Source organism: Puma concolor, chromosome D4 (genome assembly GCF_028749965.1).
Source record: "Puma concolor isolate L17-30 chromosome D4, mPumCon1.1.hap2, whole genome shotgun sequence".
Classification (NCBI taxonomy): domain Eukaryota; kingdom Metazoa; phylum Chordata; class Mammalia; order Carnivora; family Felidae; genus Puma; species Puma concolor.
The window spans coordinates 76,837,990-76,861,957 of record NC_141679.1 but is presented as its reverse complement, the minus strand read 5'-3'; the positions used below and the strand labels follow the sequence as shown (position 1 = coordinate 76,861,957).

The 23,968-nt window shown below is 42.0% G+C and overlaps 1 protein-coding gene across 1 annotated transcript in view; it reads right to left on the bottom strand.

Moving 5' to 3' along the window:
* Positions 1–10,513: 10,513 nt before the first annotated feature.
* The window catches only part of PAPPA (pappalysin 1), a 244,271-nt gene continuing 230,816 nt past the window's right edge, over positions 10,514–23,968 (bottom strand). The window contains exon 22 of the mRNA XM_086683839.1: positions 10,514–16,281. Coding sequence (XP_086539965.1) covers positions 16,174–16,281 — 108 coding nt within the window. The 3' untranslated portion in view covers positions 10,514–16,173. The remainder of the gene's footprint in view (positions 16,282–23,968) is intronic.

The window sequence follows — 23,968 nt, the reverse complement described above, 5'->3', positions numbered from 1 at the left end:
CTGTTTGTTCTTTAAACACAGGCAATTGAAATGTACTAAGTGTTGGAATTACTGATTATTATTTTTAATTAAGCTTTCTTATCTCTAAGCACTTGCTCATCACAGGAAGCCTTAGCAATTGGAAATCTTTGTGACACCTTCTTTCATGAATAAATGAAAAAGATTGGTAATTGACGTATGATTTTTGTGTTAGCAAGCATTATCAAAGTGCTGAAAAATTTTATTCTTTTAATTGCTTTAGTTACAGCCTGGGGTTTATATCACTAACTGGATTATCATGTGTTTTCTTTATGAATAGACGTTAACTCAAGCTCTATCTAAATTTATTTGTATCTTCCTTAAACAATCACAGACCTACTGTGAGCCAGGGGATACAGGTTGAGTGAGAAACAGCTTGTATGTATTTTTGAGGTATGCGAGAAATAAATGGACAGTTAGTGTAGTATGATTAGGACAGTTTTTCAAGTAATAGGGGCTGGTGGGGACCCACAAGACTACCAGACTTAGCTGAACTTGGAGAAGGTTTTAAGGAGCGACATAAGTCAGTTATGTTCAATGCGTTCAGAATCAGATTACCTGGGTTTAAATTCAGATTTCATTCCTTACTAGTCATACAACCTTGCAGAAGCTATTTAAAATTTCTTAACCCTGTTTTCCTCATTTATAAAATGATAATACTGATAGCTATATCTACTTCAGTGTGTTGTTATATATATTAAATTAATGATTGCATGTATAGTACTTAATTTTGTGTCAGGTGCATGGCAAGCCTGCAGTCAAAGCAAACTATAATAATAATTATTAATGCATTGATCATCTAAGCTGAGCTACTCATAGTTAAGAGAGGGTGTTCTAAGTAAGGGGCAAAGCCTGAGACCAAAGCTGGGAACTAAGAAAATATGGCATGCTAAAGTAACTAAAGGAAGTACAGTTTAGCGAGAGCATAAAGTGAGGGTTGGGTCGGTGATGGGAGGGATGGTGGCAAAACACAAGTCTAGCAGAAGGCAGGCAGAATCTACAGTGAAGGGTTTAAGCAAGTAAAAACATTGACCAGCTGTATTCTTAGGAAGTGAACCTGTTTACAAATATCAGGCTCTGAAGACAGATTAAATTTACAGGTGAATGGAGTCCCAACTGCTGATGCTTTGTATATGTTAACATGCATTACAGGAAAGCTACGCATTTGAGATGAAGGCATTTGGCAGGTAGCTTTGTGGAAATGTTTTAAAAATATCAACACAGAGAAAAATGTGTAAGCCATTCTCCTACCAGAGGAGGAATATCAAAGTTTGGGTTTAGGTCTCAGATGATGCACTAAATGTTTGGAAACTAAGTTCCCTCTTTGGCTCCTTGGGAAGAAGTTTTGAGATTGGTCTGTGGAAACCGCACCTCCCTGGCCTGTGCTGGTAGAGAAGGTTGTGTGTGTGTGTGTGTGTGTGTGTGTGTGTGTGTGTGTGTGTGTATGCATGCACACACACGCGTGTGTGCACACTCAGATAAATGGATGGATACGTGCGTTACATTTATTTCTCAGGGACTGGAGAAAATAGGATGACTGGTCACTTCCCTTCCTACATGTGGTGTGTGTTACCTTAATGTGTTTTTAATCCTGGAAAGGAATGTGTTCCATATGGCATAAGAGTATCAAGAATCAGCTGCTCCTTTTCCATGCAAAGTTCAGACAGGCTCCTGGTAGTAGACATAGAGGAACACCCCACCTCCTAGACAAACTTCTGTGAAAGGATGCCACTTGTGTGCTTCCTCATATATTTGAAGGAGAAAGAGGAGACGAGGGAGACAATATGGAGTCCTAAAGTCAAGTGGACTTTTTCTCAGCCAACTACCCTTTCTTCTTTTTTCTAAAGCTCTACTGGTTCTCCAAGGCTCATCTCAAGTGCTACCTCCTCTAAGAAGTCCAGTAATATAGAAGAGGGGCTTGGACAATGCCATAGTTCCTAAGAGGTTGTTGACCCTACCTGCAGTAGAACTCAAGGGCATCATGCATTATAGACAAAAAGTTCTTTACTCTGTTTGGAGGCTAGTCCTGGGACCTCTGGACAGTTTTCTATGGATTTAAATTGTTAAAAGCACTCATGCAAGCATCTATGTCTGTCATGTTCCCTGCACTAAACCCCCCTTTTCTGTAAAAACTGAATTGCTATGTATTTGACTCCTTGTGGTCTTCATATCTTTTTCTGGCTACTTTTTGGCCCCTAAACATCCTGGAATATCCAGTTGTCAGTGGGCTAGTTAGAGAAGATAGAATGGGCTAGAGGAGTCCCTCATCCCTTTGATTAGAGAAGGTCTTTTGACTTGACATTTCATGTAACACTGCACTTGGCTGAAATGTTTGAGAACCTTTGACCTGGTTACATTTTAGCCAATCTCCCAAGGATATGAGGCAAGGGGAGGAAAGACAGATCAAAATGGAATAGATGGGTGGCAGAGGTGCATTAACTATTACATGGAGGCTCCTTGGGTAGAGCAGATTAAAATGTTCTAGCTTTTTTTGGTGTAGGATGAGTTTCCCAAGGAAACAAGCTCCATTCTTTTGGCTGCTTCTCAACCCACTTCTCCATGGCATTTCTTGCAGTTCCTTCACAGTACTTGGTTTGAGAGCAATAGACTCAGACCACTTCATTTCGTATCTTCTTTGCCCAGTGCCCAGATGAGGAATCCTGAGATTCAGTGGTAAAGTGGCTTCTCTGTGGCCAGAGAGTGCTATAAAGCGTTAACAGTGCAGCTGGAGCTCAGGGCTCCTGACTACCCACTCTTCCACAAAACCAGCCAACTGCTTCCCCTCCCCACCCTTTGTATAGCCAAGCTTTGTTGTGTTTTAAAGATTGTTGCTAATTTGGGGGAAAATGTAGATGCCAGCTTATGCTCCTGAACTGAAGTGGGGTCTTACTCCACATCAGAAAAATATTCTAGAAAAATGTCTTGTTTCTTTTTTTTCCCCCAAATATAATTTATTGTCAAGTTAGCTAACATACAGTGTATACAGTGTGCTCTTGGTTTTGGGGGTAGATTCCAGTGGTTCATTTCTTACATACCACACCCAGGTAACCGACAGAATGGGAGAAGATATTTGCAAATGACATATCAGATAAAGAGTTAGTATCCAGAATCTATAAAGAACTTTGCAAACTCAACACCTGAAAAACAAATAATCCAGTGAAGAAATGGGCAGAAGACATGAAAAATGTCTTACTTCTAATGGAGCATTTTTGCCAGTGAATCTTTTAAAAAACTTTGGTATTGACATAATATACATACAGAAGATTATGTACACTTATTATAAGTGCTTGCTGAATTTCATAAATTCAGACATGTGTATCCAGCACTCAAATCAAGAAGCAGGACATTACTAGCATCCCAGAAGTCCTCTTCTTGTGTCTTCCAGTGACTACCCTTCCTCTGAAGGATCCCACTACCATGGCTTCTAATGGCAATGTTTGTCTCCTCTTCCTTCTTCTCTTCTTTCTTCTATCTATCTATCTATCTATCTATCTTTTTTTTTTTTTTTTTTGATATTCATGTTTGGGTTTTTTCCAGTCTCTTTTTAAAGAATTATTTGGGTGAAATTTACAATAACAAAATTAGCAACTTTATAATGAACTATTCAGTAGTGTTTAATACATTTCAAATCTTGGGAGACCACCACCTTTATCTAGTTCCAAACATTTCCATCACATCAAAGTAAAACTCTTTACCCGGTAACCAGCTTCTCCCCATTTGACCCTCCTCAAGCTCCTGGCAACCACCAATCTCTGTCTTTCTATATGGACTTATCTATTCTGATATATTTAACCTTTTAGTTACTGGCTTCTTTCACTTAGCATAATATTTTGGAGGCCCATCAACTCTGCAGCACATATCAATACGTTTTTTATGATTGACTAATGTCCTTTTGTTTGTGTATACCAGAGTTTGCTTATCATTCACTTATTGATGGAAAATTGGGGTGTTTTACCTCTAGTCTATTGTGAGTAGCACAGCTACAAACATGTATGTACATGTACTTGAGTATCTGGTTTTAATTATTTTGGGCATATACCTTGGAGTGGAATTTTAGGATCATATGGTAATTCTACCCTTAATGTTTTGAGGAAGCAACCAATTGTTTTCCACAGTGGCTGGACCATTATATATGCCTGCCATCAATGCACAGGTGTTCTCATTTCTCCACATCTTCACCAACACTTGTTATCTTTAATTTTTTTTAACTATATCCATCCTTTGTCTTTAATCTTTGGAGAAATGTCTATTCAGGTTATTTTTTCCATTTTCAATTGGGTTCTTTGTCTTTTTGCAATAGTTCCTTATATATTCTTTATAAATGATTTAGAAATCTTTTCTTCAGTTTCTTGATAGTGTCCTTTGAAGCACAAAAGTTTTTAATTTTGTTGAAGTCTAATTTATTTTTGCCCCTGTTGTTTGTGCTTTTGTGTCATACCTAAGATTGTATCACTAAAATCAAGGTCATTAAGATTTATCCCTATGTGTTCTTCTAAGAATTTTATGATTTTAGCTTTCATATCTAGGTCATTGATGTATTTGGGATCAGTTTGTATATATGGTATGAGGTACTGGTCCAATTTCATTCTTTTGCATGTAGATACCCAGTTGCCCCGGCACCATTAATTGTGCTTTATTTTTGTATTTCATAAATGGAAATCCCATAGTGTATTTTTTTTGTGTCTTACTTCTTTTGCTTGACATCATTTTTGTGAGATTTAGTCATACTGTTGCATAAAGTTGTAGATCAGTTGTTCTTATTGCTGTAGCATTTCAGTGTATTCATATATACCACTTATTTGCCCATCATACTATTGATGGGCATTTGGTGAGTTTCCAAGTTTGGGCTGTCATCAATAATGCTGCTATAAACATTCTGGAACTTGTTTTTGGTGAATATGTATACACACACACACACACACACACACATACACACATACATATATACATATATATACACATATATATGTATATATATACATATATATGAATATATACATTTCTGTTGGATGTACTCTTAAAAGTGGAATTTCTGGGTCTTAGGGCATTATCTTCATCATTAGATACTGTCGTAGCATCTTTTTAATCAGGAAAAAAATTAAGACTCCTTTATAACGCCTCTCTTTATGAATAGGCACCCTACTTACTTTCACTGCACATGGGAAGTAAGGCAGTGAGAAAGGTAGATATGTGGAAACTGAGTGAGCTAGAAATAAACTTAACATTTCCCTGCTAAGAGCTTTAACTTGCAGTCCAGGTTCCCCTCTCTGTGGACTGTGCTTATTCATTCTACAAATCATCACTGATCCTTTTTTTTTTTTTTTAATTTTTTTTTTCAACGTTTATTTATTTTTGGGACAGAGAGAGACAGAGCATGAACGGGCGAGGGGCAGAGAGAGAGGGAGACACAGAATCAGAAACAGGCTCCAGGCTCTGAGCCATCAGCCCAGAGCCCGACGCGAGGCTCGAACTCACGGACCATGAGATCGGGACCTGGTTGAAGTCGGACGCTTAACCGACTGCGCCACCCAGGCGCCCCATCACTGATCCTTTCCAAAGACGGCATACATTATGTTCTCGAAAGCAGCAGCTCTACAACTGAAGTAGAATGGCTTAAATACTCCCTTCCTTGTAACTTAGGTAAATTCTACCTTTATGTCTGGAACTTTCAAGACTATCCATCACAAAATCACTAACCATAAGAAATGGAGGGGCGCCTGGGTGGCGCAGTCGGTTAAGCGTCCGACTTCAGCCAGGTCACGATCTCGCGGTCCGTGAGTTCGAGCCCCGCGTCCGGCTCTGGGCTGATGGCTCAGAACCTGGAGCCTGTTTCCGATTCTGTGTCTCCCTCTCTCTCTGCCCCTCCCCCGTTCATGCTCTGTCTCTCTCTGTCCCAAAAATAAATAAACGTTGAAAAAAAAAATTAAGAAAAAAAAAAAAAGAAATGGAAATGTCCTTAGGAATAGAAAGTTCCATATTATCATTTTGTAAATGGGAAGTCTGAGGACCAGAGGGAAGAAATTTGCTCTAGGTAGTAAAAATACCAAAACAACCCTTTTCCCATTTATATTATGATAGGAAGAAAGGATCACATGAGAAATAAAAATGTGGGTTTAGAAATCTGACATGCCTGGGCCAAAATCTTGGCTCTACTACTTGGTTACTGTGTAATTTTGGACAAGGTGCTTATTTCTGTGGGTGTTGATATTCTCATCCATAAATGGACTTAAAGATATTTGTTTATAGCATTGTTGTTAGGATTAAAGAATGGATAAAGGTAATTTCTCAGTAAATGGAGCCTTCTTTAAATATTATTATATAGGCTGTTTTGTCCACCTAACTGGTCAGTAGAGGATAGAGTAGCTAGAGAAGTACACATAATCTGTTCTCCTCATAGGCTTGAGACAAGTTCAGTGTCATTCCAAGATACGAGACTCGACTTGTCATGGATGGAAACATCTGGAAAAAAAAATGCTCACTTAGCACCAGTCATGATACAACTTGGTAAATTGTCCAAGGGGATCTGGATAGTCCAGAGATGATGATGTCTCTAATGAAGTTAGACAAGAGGCATCCTGGTCAAGGACAGAGTACTGACCAAGGTGGCAGAACGGGGGAGCTCTGTGTCTGGCATGAGGTGTAGCCTTGGAGAATCTCCTCCCTAACCCAATCTTGAATTTACATTTGACAAATAAAGAAACTATACTAAACATGGAAAAGCAAATATAACATTTATACTGCAACTGTCCTTTCCATTTCTATGATAGGTAGCATGGATGAGGAAACAAGTTCAGAAAGATGTGGTAACTTTCCCAAGGTCACATTATCCTTTCCCCTGTAGCCTGAATGCATTATAAAAACCTTTCTCAACACAGCATTGCAATCACTACCAATCTGTGTGGAGATTAAGTTGAAATGATTTCCATCCCTGGAGTATTTAAATAATATTGCTTTTAGTTCAAACAGACAAGACAATCATGAGAAGAGAGAATCTGTTTACACCTCAGTGAGATTGGTACTTGACTTTTGGGTCCATTCACTATGAAAATTCACTTAAACTTTGAGCCTCAGTTTCTGTCATCTGTGGAAATGGGACTAATGATCCATATATTACAGTATTTTTGTGAGAAATAAAAGAGAAGCTAATCTCTCTCCTTGTCTTAAAGGCACCCCTTCTCCACTTCTGCTCTTGTTACTCTTCTAAAGTACAAGCTAGAGAGTAGAATAACCTTGATTTTCATTCTTTGTTGGATTTTACTCTGGACCTGTTCAGTCTCTTGGGCATGTAACTGAGATTTATCATTTCTTTTTTTTTTTTAATTTTTTTTTCAACGTTTTTTATTTATTTTTGGGACAGAGAGAGACAGAGCATGAACGGGGGAGGGGCAGAGAGAGAGGGAGACACAGAATCGGAAACAGGCTCCAGGCTCCGAGCCATCAGCCCAGGGCCTGACGCGGGGCTCGAACTCACGGACCGTGAGATCGTGACCTGGCTGAAGTCGGACGTTTAACCGACTGCGCCACCCAGGCGCCCCGAGATTTATCATTTCATAGAAATGGACACTGAATGGACAAGAAATGGACCTTAGATAACTCCAGTCTTGGTGATGTGAAAATGGCGCATAATGTTCTCCATGTAAATACTGGGGAGCTGGGCTGGGTGTATCTCTTTCCCTCCTCCTACCATCCCACTTCTGCTGCATAGTGCAGCCTACCATGGGGCTCATATTTAGCCAAAGATGGGGTGGAGAAGTAGGGGAGGGCAAAAGGATAACACATATATTGAGACCTAGTGTATAGCTACCCCCTGCTGAGTGCTTTACTTAAATTATGATACATTTTTCTCAGGACAGCCCGTTTAGGACAGAAATTATGAATCCCATTCTACAGACAATGCTACGGAACAGGTAGAGAACTTCCCAAGATAGCACCGCATATAAATGGCCATGATTCCAGATCCCATCTGACTATGTTCCAAACCCTTCAAAGTCTTGCACTCTTGTCTTAAGACCTCACCACAACAAACCACTGAAGGGTCATCAGGAATATCACTTGAATATCCAAACCTACACACCTGATCACATGGCTTTAGGTCTTTATATTTTCCCAATGGCTAAGCCCAGGAAATCGCTAGATTTCCCAGTCCCAAATATACCATTATTTAAAAAGAAATTCAATAGGAACTCTACTTTCTTCTCAATTTTTTCTGTAAACCTGAAGCTTCCCTAAAAAGCAAAATCTATTAATTGAAAAGCAACTCTCTAAAATCAGTGAATAGCTGTGGTGTAAAATGACTTTCTAGAATCACACAATGCTGAACACTAAAGATTATTTCATCCAACTTCACTATCTAATAGAATGGAAATCTCTTTTGCCCACTCACCATGACCACCATTGTCATCCAAGAGTCATCATTTCTTTCCTGGACATTTCTTTCCTCTTACACCCTACATCTGTTCCTTCCCTCCATCTTTCTCCTTCAGACGGAGAGATCAGGTGGATCTTTCTCAACCACAAATCTGACCTTGTAAGTCCCTTTCTGAAAAACCATTCAATGGCTCCGCATGGCTGTTAAGATAAAGCCTGAAGTTCTCAACATGGCTCATGATAACTTTTCTCTCCATCCTCTTATTGGTCCACTGGTACCCTCTCTTTCTACTTCCTAAGTGCATTGGCTTTTTATTCAGTCTCTCGAGAGTACAGTGCTTTTTCTTACCCAGGATGCTGTACCTGCTAGTGCCATTTATTTAAACCCTTAAACCACCTGCCCTTTTCTCATTGCCAACTTAACTGCATTACTGTTTACCACCTCAGATCACAGTCCTTTAGAGAGGTGAGAGAAGGAAGGCTTCTCCTCATTTGAAGGCTAGAGAGGCTTTGCTTTTTGTCCTAGGTTCTTATTTCTGGCCCTGAAGGTTAAGAGCTGGATAGATTTACCTATTTCAGCATAGCATGATAGAATGTGGACCTTATCTTTTTTTTTTTTTTTAACTTTAAAACCAATACTTTGGTTAGACAGGTTCTAGAACTTGGTTGACAAATATAAATAGATGTAAATGCTGAATGTCTCTGCCTGTTTTGAAGTAAGAGGGGAGTCATTTTCCCATCTGACGGATTAAACTAAAACACAGTGAATTTTATTCATGTGTGTGTGAGTGTATGTGCGCACGTGTGTATTAGGGTTAGAGGAAGAGGGGAGAAGACTAGAACCAATATCTTCTGTCTACAAGAGAAATCTCTTCCCTGTGACTTCCCATCTACAGACAGAACCCGTGAGTACAAAAGCCCTATGAAGACTTTTTCCTCTCTTCTCTGTTTTGGAAATATTTGCCTCTTTTCTTGAAACTGTTCTTTAAATCTTCTTTCAGTCTTCACAGTGAATTGAAGAGAACTGAGCAAAACGTTCTCTGTGATCATTCTCTCTCTTTGGAAATAGCAATTTATCTGGCAGAACGTAGCAGTGACTTTGGTGCCTTCTCTCCTTTCAATGGATTCTGTTTGTCAAGAGTCCAGAAAACCTGTGGGTAGTTCTTGACTTCCCTACCTGTAGCCTTTCATATAATTCACCTTGATGTCCCCAAACTGCCCTTTTGTGAAGATTCAAAAATTTTAAATATCAACAGGTCAACACATATTTTGACTTGTCTGGTGGTGGTATTGCCTGCCAGCAGCTCAGTCTACAGGGCCAACGACTTTACTCCATGGCAGTGCCGGTGGAAGTACTTGAATGCTTTAGTGCATCTTGGTTTCATTCTCTTAAAAAACAATAAGTAGGTCTCAAAACACAGAGTGTATTATGAATAGTTGTCGTAAGCCACCCCTGTCTCATAATAATCAAAACAAGAGTTAATATAATCTGTGTCTGTTGCAGTTCTAAGAATATTACATATTTATCTTATTTAATTCTATCAACAACATCCTGGGGTGAGTCCTTTTATTATTTCCATTTTACAGATGGGAAAACTAAATCTTAAAGCAATTAAATAACTTTCCAAAGATCCCAGGGCTACTAAGTGGTGATAAGATGAAAAATGAGATCCAGTAGGCAGATCAAAAACAGCAAAACATCAGCCTCAGCTGCGGGCTCATTTGATGAACCAGATGACTAAGCATTCAATTATGAAGAAAAAAATGAAAATAAAGAATATGCTGGAAGTATATTGTTGAAGATAGCATCCAAAAGCCTAGCTATAATTGTCATATAACCATATAAACATGTGCATATATGTGTAAATTTCTATTTATATATTTGTTTCAGTTCCCTAAAATGTGAACTTTTTTTTTTAACATGTAAGAATGTTTTTCAGTTTTTGCATATGCAAAATGCAGATGTTTACAGGAATTTATTTGTGTAGAAGATTGGGTGTAGATCGAATTCAACCTCACGCAACCACTGATCTTCTCATTCAAGACCCTAGGGTTCTCTTCCACATGAGTGTGTGTGCATATGTGAGTCCTTTAGATTTCCACAACACACAGAAACCACACCGCTACATACTGAAGCATACAAGCTATTATATATTTTCATAATATAGAATTTTAAGGTATAGTAATCAACAGTGGCAAAATAATTCTGTCTTTGACATTATTTTTTTGTGTGTGAGATCCAACCTGTAATTGAGACCAGAGAAAACAGTATGGAAACACAAATCCACGAGAACAGGATAAAAATATCATGAACAGCAAAATATGTCTGAGTATTTAAAACCGTATAGAAAAAATAAATTAGATGAACAATTGTGTAAATATAAATTAAAAAAGATGACATTCTTAATAAATAAAGTTTACTATTTACAATTTTATATATTGCTGAAAGACTTAACTTAGATCCATAAAAACACATAAACAGGAAAAAAAAACAAAACCCAAAATAGGAGCAGCAAATTTATGCGCGTGAGGTACAGAAAAAGGATTGGAATTGTGTTTTGTTTTTGGTGTTTAGATTTTTTTTTTTTTTTTTTTTTTTTTTACTTTTTTTATAGTAGTAGGCCAGTAGAATTCTCATGAGAACAGATTTTTAAGCACTTCAATGGAGAATCATTTTTGGTAGTTTCCAGAAGGTGCCAGATTTCAACATCATAACAATTAGAAATACCCATAATAATTATAACAATAATAAAAAGGTATAATATGATACATAAATATGGAAGAGCAGTTTGTAATATGAATACATTTTCTCTAGACGAGATCACAGTTTTATTTTGTAAATATTACATTTAAGTATATATATACACACATATATGTACAACTATATATACATGTGCATATATATGTAAATTTATATTTATATATAATATCTTTATATAGATAGATATCTGCGGACAGGTTATTGATTATAGAGACCCAAGAAAGCAACTCAATAATTGTTCAAAATTCTCCTCACTGACTGCTGGTGTATTAGTTTGAGAAGCCCCGAGTTGTTAGCACTCAGAATGCCATATCTTCTTTTAATGAACACTTGATGTGGAATTTTAAGTCTGAGAAGAAGATGAGATTTTAGTGACTCCCTTCCTCCATGAGGTTGGAAATGGCCCATGAGTCTTGACTAGACCACAGTAAACTGACTTTTACACTGTAAGATGTAATTGGCTTTTAATCAAATTCTAGAACTGGTAAAGGCCAGCACAGGGGAGGAGAAAATCCAATGTACCTAGGAGTGAAATATTCCCAAATACAAGCCTCTCTCTTCAGGTGGATTATAAAATCCAGGAGCTCCAGCTTTCTTCCTTGAACTATCACATGAGCACTCCCTGTCTTTCTTAAATGGCCAATGGGCCTGTGCATTCTTAAAAAGTAACCCATGGACTTTGTGTCTCTCACAGATTGCCACAGCCCCTTTAAAATCCTCAGGGCCTCACCATCCCCTGCCATCCCACTGTGAGGTAGGTAAGTAGTATCATCCCCATTTTGCAGCTGGAGAAACTGAGGCAAATGGAGAAGCTATCTGAGGACTTGTTCAAGATCACTGAGCAAACGGAAGCCTGGAGTCAAGAATTCCAGGTTCTTTCTCTAGAGACATACTCCTCTCTCGGCTATTATACAAATCTTTTACAGATCAAACCATTGGTAGGAATTTGGCAAAACGTAAATAAGTTACAAGAATAGGCTTTTATTCATTTGCTATTTAGTCTTTGCATTTGCTGATTGCTTGGTTGATTTTGTTTTGTTTCTCAAAAACCATGGGAAGTACCTGTCTGGTCATGTAGCAGCTTTTTTAGGAAAGTGGATCGTGCAGTGTGATTCTAAGTGCAGTCTTTATAAAGCCCAGTGCTCTACTGGTAAATACAAACATTTTATAACGTGAAAAGCACAACACACTATGTCCCTTTAATATCAGGTAAAACCAATTTCCAGCCCTCCCTACTCCCGGCTACCACTGATTGCCACCAAACAAATAGACAAAATGCTCCCCCGACAACGACAACTACATATCAAGGGGGAAGAGGTCTTATTCCTGGACCTACCACAATGTACAGAAAATAACAGCATTATAAGATCCCGCTTTATGTCTCCTGCTAGGGAAAATTTTTATGGTTGTGTCTACCTACTAGTCTGTAGAATAAATAGTTCCCTTTAGGAAGCACAAAAATAGGTTTTTTTTTTTTAATTCTTATTTTTAATCATGCATTTTATTTCCTTTTAATCTTTGTCTTCTATCAATCTCTATCTGTACAGCTTTCTTACCGTCAATTTCTTTTTATTTTCCCACTTGAAGTAGTTCCAGAAAAAAAAAAACAAAAACAACCACAAAACATAAAACCTCAAAACTGTTCACTTGAATTTATGGTTTCCTTTCTTCCTTCCTTCCTTTTTCTTTCTTTTGTTCTTTCTTTTTCTTTTTAAAACACAGGTAAGACCTATAACAAATTGACAGTTACAACCAAGTTAAATTGAACCTGGAAGGGAGGTAGCTGAAATCTGTCTGAAAGAATTATTTTCAACAAATAGCATTTAAGCATTGGCCAAGGTGGGAAAAAGGCCAAGAGAACCGTCTAGGCAGTGACTCAACATGCTGAAGCCCGGAGTAGCAGCGCATACCCTCCATCTTCAAAGCCCTATTTATTTATGATCGCTCCCTTTCTTAACACCCTAATTTAGCCACCAAAATGGACTTCCCAAGGACTATCTTCCCTTAAGAGGTGGTTGGCACAGACTATGGGGGTAATGCAAGTCCTCTGGGCATGCAGTTAGGGTTGTGGCTTGGAAAGGCTTCCCAAAACAGGGTTTGGAGAACTGTCTTCCTCATCTTTTCTTTCTTGCTGCCAACAGGCTAATACTTCTTCAACCCAGAACCCCCAACTGCTTTAGGGCCCCCGAGCTGCTGATAGACAACAGTGCTTCAGACCTGCCTCCTTGTGAGTACTCCATTATCCTAAGCAGGAAATGATCAAAGGGATAAGACCATGAGTTCATTCCCAGAAAGAAAATGAAGCCGGAAATCAGTGCCTCGCACAAATAGAACTGAGTCTCTTTCTCTAAGTTTTGAGAAGGGCCTCCCACGTGAGCATGAGGCTGGTCATCAGTGGGGTAGCCTATCTTGCCTAATATCATTGTGAGTAACAGGTTTGATTGATGGTAAGGAGGAGACTGGGTGGTTCTTTGCTCAACTCAATCTGTGAGTTTGAAGATCGAAGTCAGCCTCTAGGAAACTTTGCTCAGCTGGAGAGTATGGGCATAGACAGGGTGAGAGTGAAGGAAGAAAGACCACGAGGGTCAATTTAAGGGAAGCCGGTGAGGTTTTTCTGTGGTTCCTGCAACCCCACCATTAGTAATGGCGCCTTTGGGTCTCCAAGACTTTTTGCACTACTTCCATGCATGATAAAGCAACTGGGAGGGCCCATACCATTACCTTTCTTAGTTTATATCTTGTCAGCTGACCACACATGCTGATAACTCAGCTAGGGCAAGAGAGGGGCTTTAGAAGTTGGCAAGAGTCCTAAGATACTGGAGGGAGTACAAAATGGGATCAAGTCTTCCGATTTTGAGGATGGTTTTGCTAATGATTGGCCCTGGTAACTATAGAAAATGATCTGAATATAAATGAGATGTGAGTTTGTAAGAAGGAAATATAAGGGATTTGAGTCTGTCCTTAACCATGGTGGCAGCTTCTCCATTCTGGAACCCAGTCTCAGAGTTTGGAACACGGAACAAGCCACACGAATCTAAGCACTGCATCATTTGTGGGCACCTGTGCAAAAAGCACCTTGATATATGTATATATTGGCTGATAGATGTCTTCTCAAGTGCTCTTGGTCAGCAGGTAATTGCTGTCAGGAGTAATACAGGAAGAACGTTCCTGAAGTTATTTTTGGTCCCCATAGGAGAAAGGACGATGACTGATTAACAATGACTGCCTCAGGTGCATCAATGAGGAGTCAGCACACATGCCTGGGGTTTCCCATTCCTGTGCTAGACTTTGTTTTTGTTGCTTGCTTTCACTAGATTTGAGATGACATGATTTACAGCAATCTTTATGTGATACCCTCCTACTGCCTCATTTTCTCAGTTCCAGGTCTAGAAATTATATCCAGCTTGACCATTCTCGCCACCTCTTTCCATATTAATTTCTTCCCATATTAATTCAAAAGGAGCGGACAAGTAACTGGTGGAAAACAGGCAAAGAGGACCCCAATGAGGTAGGGGCTTCCACATGCAATGGACTACCTCCCTCTCAACTTTTGGAGGCTGAACCTGGGTAAGAGGGAAGGGCGGACCAACCACAGGTGTGGATGGGAGTCCTGACAGCTGGAAGACTATGTGAAGAACATGATGACCGTGTTTGGTTGTTGGGGACTGACGCTGTGTGCTCTTTAGCTTCCCTCTGAGGGCCCTCAAGAACACAGCTCAGATTGATCATATCCAAAATGATTCTCTGTTCTAGAATGCTGCTCAGGGCAACCGTGAGGTCCTCAGCACCAGAGCCTGATCTAGCCTGGAGGGCCAGGAAGGCTGGGATAAGGATAATAACTCAAGAGTCCCCACAATTCCAGCAGTCTCTGGATGGCCCCAACAACATATTTAACACTGGTCCACTTGATTGATTATAAAATCTAACACTGGCTCAGACATTCTGGACTCTCAGTGAGGGTTTTAGTATCTCTAGTCCCTCTACTCCCTCCTAGGATGAGAAGCCCACCCATGGGGGATTTAACTTCTCACCATGTGGGCCAATCAGGGTTTTTCTCTTGCGGAAGGGCTAAGAAGTGAGGAGCTGTGGGAAGATGTGGGTCACTCTTAAGGCAGACTGTTTGGTTGTGTGGGGTTTTTCCTAACCTAGTCCTACCATCTTGGGGGTACTCAATGTATAGGATAGAGCAGCAGGAAAAGTAGCAGCGAATGTGGTCCCAAGGCAAGATTTGGGGAATGGGTGGGTTCTGGAGGGATATTATGGCCTCAAGCAGGGGGCTGTTATAATACCTTGACACTGCAACCCTATGCCATTTCCAGCTTGGCCTTAACCCTGGAGTTGGGGTAAAATCCCCCCACGGCAGCAGAAGAATTAGGGGGCTTTGCATACCTTGGATTCTTTACCTCATCCTGGGTTCTACTTCCCTAGAAGGTAGGTGATCAGAGACCATTTCACTTCTAATCCCAAAGGACTGCACAACAGTGCATGCCTGACATGTTCCAAGCCTCAGAGTACAAGCTATCTTGACAACACTTGGTCTTAGCAGTTTCTGCAACTGTTCTTCTCCCAAGGACAGTATTGACTAGGAGCTTGGGAAAGGGAAGACTGAGTTTGTTCCCGTCTCTCTCTGCTCAGTCTCCAAAACCGCCCTCACACAGATGTCTGTTGGGGTACGTATGCATGCATGTGTACTAACCACATATGTGCATACTCCTAACTGTATAACGTGTTTCTTGCTGTGGCTGTGTGACAAATGATTTGAATTTTAGGCTCTGGGACAGCACACTTGTATATGCAATCCATCTAAGACTTTGGGATGGGATTCCATTTCATCCTTCAACATGGCGAGACTTGGTTCATGCGCCCCTACTATGAGTCCTTCCTGGGTGAAATTAAAGGCAGACCGGTTGGGTGCTAAGGATCCCTGGTGTGGGGAGGCCATTCCGTTGAGCAGCTGACTGTGAAATCAATACCAAAGGGATGCGGGTCCTGGCGCTGGGAATTCTTTGTCAACTCCTTGTCTTTCCTTAGCCATGGCTGTATCCCCGGAGGTCTTTCCGGCTGTGTTCTTGGGCCTGGGGGTCCCGACAAGCACAGTCACCTTGTAGGTCACAGGACATAGGGAATGGGGTAACCTGCAGAGAGAAAGAGAGAAGAAGTGAGCCAGGTGGTTGGGTCTGATATAGTTTTCCAATGACTGAATTTGGTGGGGGAGGGGCAGCAGACTCAAGTTCAACTCATAGCTCTGTTTCTTGCTAGCCCTGCAATAACTTTTATCAAAATCATCACGGGTCATTGTAAGAGCAGCTTCCATTTTCAAGGGCATTTATTATAGGTCAGGCACTTTCTAAATAGGAAAACATCGAATCCTTTGACAACTCTGTAAGATGATGGGTAATAAAACAATCACCCTTTTTCAGACAGGGAAACTGAGGCTCTCTGACAGGGGCAGGCATTTGCCCAAAGTAAAAAGTGACAGATCTGGTATTTAAAGTGGGAGAAGCTACTTTTCTCTGAGCCTCAGGTTCCCAGCTGGAGCACTGGTATCATTAAGCCCCACCTTGCACTGTGAACTCTAAGGGCTGAATGAAATCATGGGTGAAAAACTGTAATGTAAAATGGTAATGTAACTGTAAATCCCAAATTTTGGTTGAAGGCTGTTGAGGAGCAGATTTTAAGAAAGAAGAGCTGAGAGGTATACAACATGAATTGTTATACACATGTAACAAAAGCTGTGAAAAAAATGTAAAAACTTTTTCATCCCTTCCATCCCTTCACACGCTCTGGGACCTTGATCTGGCTTTCCTTTCTAGAAACTGAAAGCGCGAATGTCTTCCCCATGCAGCAGATGACTGGTCTTCCCAAAGGGCACAGTGCAGGCCCTGCTTGAGCCAGGCCCAGCCTGGGCTAACGCAAGAGGATTTCACCTCATTGCATCATGGTATTTGCATATAACTTTTCCCAGGAGGCCCCCATCTGCGCAGATGGGTGTAATAACCTCATTCGCCTCCTGCCTCGGCAGGGTCTCCAAGTGCTCACACAGTCTCAGGGAACATCTTTGTCCTCCTGGCTTGTGGACTCATTCTGTGTATCTAACTCTTCTCTCTGCCTCTTGGCCTGCCTTCCCTCCCTCCCTCTCAACCTCTTTCCATCCTGCAATTTTGCAGTGATTTAAAATGGAAGATTGAAGTATAAGCCCCAGCCCTCTCATCTACTGGTGTGAGCTTGAGCATGTGACAACTTCTCTGAGCCTCAGTTCATTCATTCATTAAATAGGCATAATGAAAGCATATACCTCCTGAGGTTGTGATGAGGGATAAGGGAACTGATGAAAAACATATAGCACAGTTCTTGGCATATGCTCAGTGCATCGATGGATCGATCCATCAATTGAGAGATATCTCATCTCTCTCCCTCAGTGAGGCAGGAACCATGTCTGTTTTGTTCATTCTTGTTTTCTCAGAGCTTAAGCCATAGAATGAATGAATGTTCATTTCTCCACCTCTCTCTCTTTCATTGTACCCATGACTAGCACATCTCTGTTTCTCTTTTCAATTTAAATTCATAAGCATTCAGGGGTGCCTGGGTGGCTCAGTCGTTTGAGTGTTAGACTTTGTCTCAGGTCACGGTCTCATGGCTCATGAGTTCGAACCCCGTGTTGGGCTCTCTGCTGTCAGCACAGGCTTGCTCTGGATCCTCTCTCTCTCCCCCTCCCCAACTAGTGCCTCTCTCTCACTTTCGAAAATAAACATTTAAAAAATTCATAAGCATTCACGAGAACGCTAAGCATTCTCATAGATGCTTCTTCCACGCAGTGTCTTTCTGCTTACAACTACTTGCTGTTCCCTGTTCAGGACACGGACTACCTAGTTGTCATGCCTTTGTGAAGGCTGTGTCTTCTAATCTAGAATATCCTTCCACAGCCTCTAAACGACATAGAGGAAATTCTCCAGTCCAAGTGGGGAAACTGATGGTGGGGCCAAGTCCAAATCTAACAGCTGAGGTCAAATGGGGAGAGTACCATCATGGGAGCCAGGAGGCCTGGACTGGTCTCCTTGGTGGATTCACAGTCACTGAGCAATCTGGGGAAAATCCCTCCACTGCCATGACCCTCAGATTCTATATCCATAAAAGGGTGATTTTTAAAAAGACCACACATTTCATACGGTTGTGAAGTCCGAACACAAATAAACATCCAGAAACCCCAGCACGTGGCCTCACACTCAGGAGAGGCTTGTGCTGAATCAGATTTCCCGCCAGCTCACATTTCACCATCGGTGACACCTTTGCTGCCTGTTGTCCCCTTCTCCCACCTCCCTGACTTCAGCGGCTTCTTTGTCCTCAACTCAACCCTTTCCTTTATCTAGTCTCTTCTCCTGTCCTTGCCACATGCTAACATTAGAATGATCCGGTTACCTCTAATGTCCTGTGCAGAGTTCTCTCTATAATTCTTTCTCACTGAGCTCTAGGACCCATTAGAGAGAGTCTCACATCTGATTTCTCTCTCTTAAATAGAGAGAGAGAAAAAGCTTAAAAGAGAAAGAGCTTCCCGCTGCGTCTCACACAGGCAAAAATTGAACAGATCTCTTAGAATAAGACCCAAAGTCCTTACCATGAGTTCAAGGCCTTGCATGATCTGATCTCCACACACACTTCTTTGACCACCTCTGGCCCCTTTCTCTTCCTGACTCTTGGTAGCTTATTTATTGGTTCCTCAAATACTACAATTGTTTTCCTACCTTTTTTTTTGCCCATAATCCAAACTTTATGGAAAAAGTGACACCAAAGTACGAGATCACTGTTGTATACCTTACAAAATTAAACATAATTATTGGCAGATAACCTGGAATTACTGAACAGATAAAACTTTCTGTAATAGAACACAAATTCAGAAGGTTGTGTGGATCATTAGCATCGTTTTCTTCTAAATGAACCCCTTCTGTGACCTTTCCTCCTGTTGGCTGGGATGACACTGTCCGACAGCCTCCATAGAGAACCACCATCTGAGCAAGTCTCTAGCCATCAACCTTCCTCTCCCCTCACTGCTCTTTCCTGGCCAGCTGCTCCTCCATTCTTCAGGTCTTTGTCTCAAGTCTCACCTCCTCCCTCATTGGTCTGACCAAAGATCGCATCGTCACCTTCATCTCATATCACGTCATCTCATTCTGAAAGGCTTCTGTACTTGTATGCCAGCTCAGTCTGAGCAAGGACCATGTCTGTTGTTGACCTGAGTCTTTATACATCACATAACAGGCACTCAATGGACCCTTGAACGGAGGAACAAATGAATGCATGAATATGCACCCAGAACACAAGGCAGGGACCCTCTGCTCTTGCACTCACTCTCTATGTGAGTGTGTACATGTTGCTTCCCTTCTCTGGGCTTCACTTTCCCTACCTGTACATTAAGATTTGATTCTAATGTTCTCTACTTTCCCATCTGTCTGAAAATCCTTCTCATCTGAGAAAGGCAGAAGGCAAAAGCCCTGGCCAGAAAGGATGTAGAAACTTAGGCTTTCTCCACAAACCCTGTCTTGCATGTTCCCCTTTCTGCCATCCCCAGTTCTACTAGCTTGTCCAATATCACCAGCTGGCAGGGCCCCGTCACCAGTTAGTTTCTCTAAGCCAGTGTGCCCACCCTGGTGAAGTGAGCAGGGCATGGCCACTCCCTTTCCTCCCCAAGTCAGCCAGGGCAGTTTTGGCATTTTCCCAAAGAAACAAGTCTGGAAACTGAGGGAAAGAACCCCGATCAGAATAACAAAGTCTAGAAGGTTTGGCCTCAGGAGGCAGATCTGGAGCCTCCTTATCTTCACTGCATGCTTGTAAATACAGCTGCATTTACCGAGCCCTTGCTAGGAGTTTGGGAGGCAGACAAGTTCAGGTGTGGGCTCCACCTAGGTGCCGCTTTTCCAGCAAGTCCTTGGTGCCCTGGGGACTTCATGTCCCCATCTGTAAGGCAAGGGTCCTTGGAAAAACCTCGCAGGGTTCTGGTGAGGAGTCCATAAAATAACCAGCTCGCAGAAGCCCTAGTGCAGAACAGACGTACAGCCTCTTGTTTCCTCCTCCCATCCTTCCTCTTGCATCTTAGCAAAGTGCCTATTCAGAGCCTGCCTTGGGATCCTCTCTTGTCACAAGCATCCTCCGTGGCAAGTGGGAACAGAAGGGTAGAGACTGTCAGCTCTACCCACTTCCCAGGTGTTCCCAGGTCTGACATGGGTCCACCGCAGTGAACACCACTTTACACACACACACGCTACCAATTCCTGTGGCCCTTCCACGTGCCGGATAATTCCTAATGTGCTGGCTAGTCCACACTGCACAATGCTGTGAGGCTGTCGCTATTAGCTACCCATCCTGTAGGTGAGAAAATAGAGGCTTCAGAAAGTTTAAAAGAAAACAAACTCACCCTGGGCCTCACTACCAGTCAGTAACTAGACGGTGTAGGATTCTAAAGTCCACTCCAAACACTGAGAGCTTTTCAGCAGGTGAGAGTAAGAAGGCTCCTCCTTCACAACCTGGCCAGGCTGACTGCTGCTGTGTCTTTTGATAGCCAATAGCCTTTTATCCCTTAGTATGTGCCTGGCTGAGTTAACCCAATGTGTGCTATCTCACTCACTCCTCCCAGCAACCCTGATAAGGTAGCTATTCTTACCAGCCCCATTTTACATCTTAGAGGAAACGAAGATGCACAGGGGTGAGTCACTTGGCTGGCGTCTGGCCTGAGATCTGTACCCCTGTTTGTAATCACTCCTTGGTACCGACCCCCCAGGAGGCAGGCGGAGCAGGAGTCAGGGTCCCCTTTTTATAGAGAAAGAAACTGAGACATGGAAAAAAGGGTCACATTCCTGGTAAAGTCAGCTCTGAACCCAATTCCCAGGTTTCCTGGGAAATTCCCCAAGCAGCTTCCTACCTTCTCCCCCAGATGGGCTCCCAAGAAAACCTACCACCCACAGCACAAACGCCATGGTGGCCAGTTTACATGTGGGATTCCCAGCACCGTGTGGCTAGGCTATCCCATAAATGGCTTGGCCACCCACTCTAGGATTCTGTCAACAAGCCCAGGTCAATGACCAAAGGCCACGAGTCTCTCCTTTTCTCCTCTGTACTGGAGATGGTGCTCAGGGACAGGGGTTTCTCCTTGGGGTGAGTTGCCCAGGATAACACCTCCACCTGTGTGTGTGTGTGTGTGTGTGTTTGAGCGGCTCAGGAATACAGCCCAGGCAGATGCACCACAAGGTCCCGGCTGCAGGTCTCCTCTGAGGCTGGGAGACAGGCAGGGGCGGGATTGTGACTCAGACTCAACGGGGAGGTCACAAGCAGAGAGTGTGGGGAGCAACACGCGTCCTATGCTGAACGCCAGAACGCCTTGATTGCCCACATGCCCACCGTGGGAGCTTGGGCACATCACTTCACCACTCTGAGTCTCAGGGACTTCACGGTGTCGACAGATGTAATGAGATCAAGCAGACCAAGGTGTGATGTGAGTACAAGGACTCCCCGTAAGCTCTTTGGAGGCAGGGTAGATACGTGCCTGGTGCAGGGCATGGAGGAGTCAGTGAATACAGAGGCGTGTTTAAATGTGGATAAAGTGGTCATATGGATATGGGGGGAGAGAGTAAGGGAGAGAAAAGGGAATGAGACTTGGGTTTGATTCCTTATGCTGCTGGGCAAGTTATTTTCGTTTTGGGGCTTCAGTTTCTCTGTCTGTAAAATGGAGGCAATGACAGGCTTGTCCATTAGAAGTATTTTGGATAAAGTATAAAATTCAAGTAAAGCACCTAGCATGGTATATGGGCATAAAACATGTGCTCAATACATGATGGTGATAATGAGGGTGACGGTAATACTAGCGATATTGGGGATGTTGCTGGTGATGGTGGTCTTGATGATGTATGTTGACAATGGTTATTAGAATGGGAACTTTGAGGGACAGATGGGTCTGAATAGGATCAAACTAAAATAAGTATCTAATACTTACAACTCCTATCAGTCTACACTAACACCATGTATTAGGTGTTCTTGTGGACATAGTTCCTCGATAAGCAATTTACAGATGAAATGCATGTTTACTCAAAAAACAAAATGAAATAGTGTCTGATTTATCCACATGGAGAATTCAAAGCTCTATCCCAAACAGGGAAAATCATAACATTCCAGAAGCCAATGATTTTGTGGACGAGGAATTAGTATAGTCTCTTTAGTCATCTTCTTGTTATCTCTTACTAATCTTTCAAGGTAAACACATCTAGCCCCTCTTCCAGGAAGCCTTCTAGGATCCTCTAGACTAATTCAATGCTTAGAATCATTGAACACTCCTTGGCTCTGTGGATAAGGTTCAGATTCCCTGGCTTGGTTTATAAAAGCCCATTCAAGGCTCATTTCTTACCTCTTACTACTTACATCCCCTCTCACCCTGTGCTCTAGCAACACTTAGGGAAATGTAGTTTCCTTAATATGCTCCCTTACATCTGGGCCTTTGCACAGACTGTGCCCTCTGCCACAAACACTGCCCTCACATCCTTGTCTCTGGTCCTCCCCCAACTCCTTTAACCTGGCTAAGATTTACTGTCCCTTTCATATCTCACCTTTGGTGTTGCCTTCTCCAGGAAGCTTTGTCAGCTTCCCTCACTTGCTCTCTGTTGGCACTTAATATACTCTAAATAAACTCAGCATGGTTGGGACTAGGTCCATCTTGTGGCCTAGAACAGTGTATGTCACATACATAGCAGGTGCTCACCAGTGGGGTATGTCAGAACCAGGGATCCATCAGTGAGCAAATGGATGTATATTCTTGACCTCATGAAATGTTCATTTGATCAACAAGAAGGTGCAGATTCCGAGACAGTAAATACATTTTATAGTATGTGCCTAGGTGATAAGGGTTTTAAAACAAAGAAAAAAAGTAGAATCCAAAGCAAATGGGTGTGTAAGGGATAGTGTAAGGTGGGTGGTCAGGGTGGGCCTCATTGAGAATTTGACACTTCAGCAAAAAATTGGAGGAGGTGAGGGAGTGAGTCATGTTGGATGAATGGAGAAGAATGTTCTCAGCCAAAGAAGGAGCCAGTGACAAAGTCTGTAGGTAGAAGGATGCCTGGCTGGATGGTGAGGAGTTCAGAGGGCTAGAGTCAAGTGAGAGAGACTACTGAGAGTGGGGAGTGAGGCCACAGAATTAATGGGGGTAGGCAGAACACATAGGGCCTTATAGGCCATTGGGAGAACTGTGAAGGGCTTTGCACAGAGGAGTAATACCACAAGACTTGTTTTAGGAGGACCATTCTAGTTCCTAAGGAGAGATGTAAGACCCACTGATGGACATCACCAACTCTGCAACCCAATACCCAACCCTTTAGCATGGACCACTCAGCGAAGAAGGCTGCTGTCCATCTAATGATGTTTATTATCTTCTCATGTATTATAGAATCACTAGCCTCCTTATACCAATGGGCTTCATTTGGGTATAATGTCCTTTCCTAAGAAACCACGTTGTTTTCACTTAGATTTAGCAAATCAATATGGCAACCCTATACTTAATGTCATCAGTTAGGCATGCCATCCTGTGCTGAGACCGGTTTCTGGGATTAATCTCTCCTTAATCTTTACTGGTCTCTGCCCCAAATAGCCCTCAGATTCTGACTCGATAGCCAAGTCCCTCAGGGAGCCATGTGGAAAAGCCCTAGACATGAATATAATCCAGATGTCAAGAGATAAAAAACCCAAGGTGAGACTGGCCTGCCCAGGGTCACAGAACTAAGTCACAGAACTGGGACTCCACCCCAACTTCCCAGACATCTTCCACAATTAGTCCCTTAGCAGCTGTCTGAA